Source organism: Taurulus bubalis, assembly GCF_910589615.1.
Source record: "Taurulus bubalis genome assembly, chromosome: 12".
In the NCBI taxonomy this organism is placed as follows: domain Eukaryota; kingdom Metazoa; phylum Chordata; class Actinopteri; order Perciformes; family Cottidae; genus Taurulus; species Taurulus bubalis.
Window position 1 is genome coordinate 23,492,252 of NC_136600.1, and position 6,431 is coordinate 23,498,682.

A 6,431-nucleotide genomic window follows, 5' to 3' on the forward strand; every position below is an offset into this window, starting at 1 on the left:
AGTCCCTGGAACAAGCTGTTCCTAATCTCATTTTTCATAAATTTTCATTTTACATTATTTTTGGCTTGATGATGAATATTTAAACTTCCTTGAATATGCAGATATGGGGAGAGAGGAGGAGAGAGAGAGAGAGAGAGAAAGAGAGAGAGAGAGAGTTCATAGCATTTGTGCAGCACCAGATGTCTATGACATGTACAAATTAAGCAGTAATAAGATTATTAACACGAGGTACCAGGGAACACTGTGTCTCATCTTAATGCAGCACTGCACTCATCACGCTCATATTATGCCAGCTGATATCTCCCTCACACTGTGTGAACTCATGTTTGGCAATTTGTGGAAGTGAGACACTCTCAACCTCACACGTTTCTGAACATCCATCATCTCTATTATCTATTTGTATAGATCCCACAAACAGTCTGTTGTATAGAATTACAACATATTTGTTGTTTCTTGCCAACATGTAACCCCCCAAAAATGTTATAATAACTCACAAAAACAGATTAAACCTGTGCGCTGTTTGACATTTAACCAATCTAATGAAATCTGTCAATCCGAAATCAAGGGTATTAGGATAGAGGGTGATATATGCTGTATATATTGTCAAGCTTTTTTAGGGCAATTTGTGATTTGGGTCTAGAAAAAGACTTTACTATAGCCTCACAAAGTGCATGTCAGCTGTCAAAGGCGAGCCAAATTAAGGAAGACACTATGTCTGTTATGGATTCATTCATATAAATGCCTTTAAAAATCTTCCACAGTTTAAACACACACAAGCTGTGTAATCACATTGATCTCAAAACACAGGTCAGAGGTCAAAGATGCTCTTTTGTGTTATTACTGCACAGCTCGCTTCAGTGAATAGCACAAATACTGTTTTGGCTAGAAAGCGCCCGCAGATGGAAGCCCACATTTATTCTCGACTCTATTGAAGTCAACAACATTCATGTTTTTCATCAGAGGTGTGAAACCACTGCTACTTTATTAAACGTTATATTACCCACAAGTTGATTTACGTTCCTTTCGAAATCATCAGTTGAAATATAGCTTTTTTGTTTGAGGGCAGTTTCTTTATCTAATATACGTGTATCATAAGAGCATGCTGCTTTTGTAGCATAACTATTGTAAATAAATGTGTTTCTGGAATGTGTCTTAACTGTGCTTTACTTCTTTTGGCATTGATAAGAGCTGTTGCCACACTGGGATCAGTGTTTTAGTCCCGATGCCGTGCGCTCGGGGTGCAACAGAAACAGCAGTTTAGATTTAGTGCCAGCTGACAGAGACTTGAAACATAGTTAAGTGAGTTTGTACAGAAGCTGAATGCCTCGAGATCCCAAATGGTTAGTGAGGGAATTGCATTTGTGTTCAAAACACGATTTCCTACAGCATCTCTCTTCCTGCCTTTACTATCATGTGTTTTAACAGGATGCAATCGTTTTGTTTTTAATAGTAAGAGAAAAGAAAAAGGTTATCAAATATGTAATATAATGTAAGATGGAATAAAACAGTGGGTTAGATTCCCTGAATTATCTTAATGTAAAACATTTGAATCATGTAAAAACAGGTGAGTTTGGGGAAAGTTATTTTCAACTGCCCATTACTGATCAAGTTTTATCTTTACATAACTGATATTATATGCCTTGTAAGAAAGAAAATCCTGATAAATGTTGACATTATGTCCCTTTTATCATCTGTGAAACCTTGTAAACTACAACACACTAAATATATCGCACAAAAAAGGGTTCCGGTGTTAAACCACAATATGAAAAGAGAAGATTAATTCTGTGCACGTCAGCCCTCTCACCATATTGAATCTAAAAAGGAGGGCTGATGCAACATTTCATGGCTTATTTCATAACAGCAGACAAGGAGGATGCATCATTAATCTCAATGTACCGAGGCGCCCCTGCTTTTAGAACAACGTTACGTAACTCTCGGGCTCCGCGTGTGAGGGTACATGTTATTGTTTATGAATGTATTAATGCACTGCATACGGGTGTGCTCTTACAGCGAGGGGTGCAGTCATGCATGTGTGTGTGTGTGTGTCCTCGAGCAGGTAGGCCGGTGTGAAGGATGACTTCTTGCCCAGAGATCTGTGGGTCCGAGTATGGGGAACAAGCTCAAGCCAACGGGAACTGTCAGCAGTATGGAGTCCGCTCCTACCTACACCAGGTATATATATATATATATATATATATACACACACATTCTCTTTTATCACAAACACCCTCATCTTCAGATTCCATGTTTATAAAGTGAAGCATATCTCTCTGATCTCCTCTCCAGTTTTATGAGGAGTGCACCGCTTCTATCTGGGAACGTGATGAAGATTTTCAGATTCAGAGATCGCCTAGCAGGTGGAGCTCTTTACTCTGGAAGGTGAGGTTGACCTTCTCGCTCAAACACACATCCCCGTCTCACCTGACGTCATTTGGGTCGACATACTGTAAATGCAAACATTCTCCTTTCCCCCCTCCGACAGGTCTGTCTCGTGTTCGGATCCCTGATATTGTTTGCAGGCCTCATTGTTGTTTTGGTGGGTTATGCCACCCCAGCCAGGATCGAAGCATTTGGCGAAGACGACCTCCTTTTTGTTGACAGGTACTGTATATAGGTCTATATATATATATATATATATATATATATATATATATATATATATATATATATATATATATATATATATATATATATAGACCCTCAGTTCCTTTAAATCCAGATTGAAGACTTTTCTGTTTGCTGTTGCCTTTAATTGAACCAGATTCAAGGATATTAATCAATTTCTGCATCTTACTACTGCATTTTATTTCTTAATCTGCACTGCAACTTGTATTATATATTTTTTGCTTTTTGACTGTTTTTAATGTTTTAATGAATGTTCTTAATTGTTTTTAAATCTTCTTTTCTTCTGCATTATGTTTTGATGCTTTTAATGATTTTATGTGAAGCACTTTGAATCACCTTGTAGTTGAAATGTGCTATACAAATATATAGGAACAATGCAGGAAGTACTACTCCTCTACTTTGTATATTTAACATAAACAGATATGTGCAGCATTTTCACATTATGATCATACGATCATAAGGGAGAGCACCTTGTGTTGGTGGAATGCACATACAGTATATTTATACAACAGCGCACAAGTCAAGTCTAGTCTAGTCCCGTGACTTTTGAAAATAGCAGTAAAATGAAGGTGACTTTTTGGGTGTAGACTTCCTTTAAACTTCCTTTGAGGTCACAGTTAAAGTTAAATATGTTACCCTGTTAAATAACGCTTCAAACCAATTGTCTTTTTTCTTGAACAGCCACGCCGTCAGTTTCAACCGCGCATTGGATGTCTGCAAGCTGACCGGTGCCGTGTTGTTCTGTGTGGGCGGCACCGCCATGGCCGTGGGCCTCCTGCTGTCCGCCTTCGCCAAAAGCTACTCCAAAGAAGAACTGTACCTGCAGCAGAAGTTCAAGGAGAGGTTGGCCGACCTGCACGCAACAGTTGGTAAGGCCACGGAGAGAAGGTTGAGCTGTCATGCTGTACCCAAAGGGCTTTGTGTGAATATCCCACATAACAGAACTGCCTTGCTTCACAGGTACCCCCGTCATGAAAGCACCGACTCCCGGAGAGGGAAAGGTGCCAGTCACACTTTCCAAAGTCCAGAACATACAGCCAGTGACCGCGAAGTCGGAGACCTGACAGAAGAGCAGATGAAGTGAAGACGTGTGTGTGATGATGGATTTAGTGTGCAGACTGTGTGTGAGTACGAACATGCGTGTATGTGTGTGTGGGTGTGGTGATTTAAGTGTGCATTTTCTCTTTTTCTGAAAAGGTCAGCTTACATGATTCATAGTATTAGTTCGTCATCTTTATTGGCTGTGTTTGACATTAAAGCTTGATTTGGGGGTTATATAGGAGCAGATTTAATGAATACAGCTGAGAAAGGTTTCAGCCTCGTGTTTGAACATCAAAGCTCTCGTGCAGGACTTGAGGCCGACCCAGAAAAACAAACCGCAGAAACAAATCAATAGAACGCAGCAGCTGAACGGCAACATCGTAGCTTCTTATTCTTCCGTCAAGTGGACTGGCGTTTACTGCTGGAGGGTTAAAGAGCAGCAGATGCAGTGTGTAGTTTGAACTTATCGAAGAAAATGATCGCAAGCAGCACTGAACACAACAACCGTTATCTCATTGCCTATAGTGTCTAAAAGAACATCAGAGGATGATATCTTCAGTGTAGAACACTGTGTGTGTACCGTGTGTACGTGTGTGTGTGGAGCGCAGCTTCATTGCACCACTCGGTGAGAGCTGTCAATCACAAACGCACAAAAGGAGTGCATGTGGATGCTCCTTACGTCTTACGTTGCTAGAAGTTCTCACATCCTCAGATTAAAGATGGACGCTGATTGGAACAGACCTTCAGGGTAGATTTCACGCGGGCATTTCTTCCGTCTTGTTAGCCGCCTGACCTTGTCTCCTCCAGCGGCTCTTTAAACACGATCGGCAGACCAGACCAGACAGACTGACGAAGAGGTACACTGAACCGGACGTAACATGCAGAACAACATAGCCTGTCACTTGATGACAAAATCACAATCAAGCGAATGACTTTCTTCACAATACAAATGAGGCATTTCATCACGTCTTTTATCGTTAATTTTTATTTTTTGCTTGTTTTTCTAAACGCTTCGTTACCCCATACTCTTCCTTTATTTGTTTCCAATCCCAAGCACGTGAACACACCATCCAGGCGTGCACATTTCTGCAGTTAGCAGTTGGTTAGAAAGAAAGAAATAAGATGTGCAGGTGCTGCGTGTTGAAGTGGAGACAGAGCGGTTATGTTACGCAACGCGGGGGATGGAGAGATCACAACAGCTATGTACATCCAGTGTGACGGCTCTCTGTCTGGATGCACAGACGCTCTCAGCTCACTAACTGCCTTCATGTGCTAACAGAAGAAACTTGAAACTACATTTTGCAGGAAGCTGAACAGCGTACAGTGTGTATGTATCATCCAAGCTGTCTTTTAGCTGGTTACATGCATAAGAAACAGAAGTTACATCAAGCAGGTTTTCAGTTTGTATCTTTTTTTAAATTTTTTTATTGGCACTGTAACTTTAACTTCCAAGCACAATGAGCTGGTAATAGTCATGTGTTGCTGCTTTTCAAAACTATTTGTCTTTATATGTATTTTAATATATATATTTTAAATATTGTGACCCTGCCACTTTCAATTGTTTTGTTTGTTGTTGCTTCTTCTTTGTTTGTTACTGTAAAATAATTATCTTTTTGTATTGTTTTTGACTGTACTTGGTTAGAACAATGTTTTTGTGGTAGTCCCAGTCCAAGTGCCATCAAGCTACTTGCCTCCTACTGTGCATCAGTGCTGCAGGTCTTTCCAAATAAATCATCCTCTTCAAATCCATGCCAGATACATACTGGCTGAAATATGTTTATATACTGGTTCTATAAACATATATTCCATAAGCTAATATGAGCTTTTTCTATGTTGGCTGCCATATGTTCATGTAAATTGACCTTTTAATATCTCACAACCGCCACTCTATTCTGTTAAGTCAACACATTTGGTCTCAGACACAACACACACATGTAGCTTTAACTATGAAGAACATTATAATAATAATAATCAAGACATGTTCAAGGAATTTACACAACCACGTCAGTCAAGCTGCAAACCAACGGTACAAGAAAAACTGTTAAACAATCAGTTATCACCAAACCCTTCCAGTGTTGTCGGAGCGTTATTCAATAATCAAGAAATGTGCTGACTTGTAGTTCCATGCCGTGAATTGTGAGTTTTTTTTTAGTTTTTCTCTTTACATTGACCAAAGTTGAATTTTACATTACAATCCCAAATTTACAATGGATATCCGTCTGCTCCTAATCGGACCTTTTCCCAGTTTAAGTGTCTCCTGATGTAAAAGTAGATTCTCCCAGTAAATAAAACATGTATACTGTACCTATTGGAGGTTGGATTGAATAAAGAACAAATATATATCAATGTCTATATACATTATGTCTATTTTTCAAAGAACACAATAAAAATTGAAATATCTGCAGCTCAAAACGTGTGAATATTGTATTTTATACTTTTAATCAAAACTTACTCACGAATATTACATTGTCAGGATTTTCATGAATCATAATACTTTATACATAACAATGCTAAGAAGATACAGGGCTATAGCTCAATGTATTGTACAACAACAACCTTTAAACTTCTGATTTATTTATTTATTCCTGCGCAGGAAGGAACACGTCTGCAGGACGACGAACGTCCAGCAGAGAAGTACAAATGCACATTGATTTTGGGCTCAGTTATATCCTATGAAAAGGTGACGTCATTGTATCAATAGGGAGGTTACGAGTTTTGGGATCTTCAATAAGGGGATACCCATAAATTATGCGATATCTCGGGAA

The 6,431-nt window shown here is 39.2% G+C and overlaps 1 protein-coding gene across 1 annotated transcript; it reads left to right on the forward strand.

Moving 5' to 3' along the window:
* Window positions 1-2,073: 2,073 nt before the first annotated feature.
* nrsn1 (neurensin 1) lies at window positions 2,074-3,689 on the forward strand (the record flags this gene model as incomplete). Its single annotated transcript, XM_079227624.1, has 5 exons — window positions 2,074-2,172; window positions 2,287-2,379; window positions 2,483-2,601; window positions 3,307-3,494; window positions 3,586-3,689. 5 exons carry the CDS (start codon window positions 2,074-2,076, stop codon window positions 3,687-3,689), a joined length of 603 nt encoding a protein of 200 aa, XP_079083750.1.
* Window positions 3,690-6,431: the final 2,742 nt, after the last annotated feature.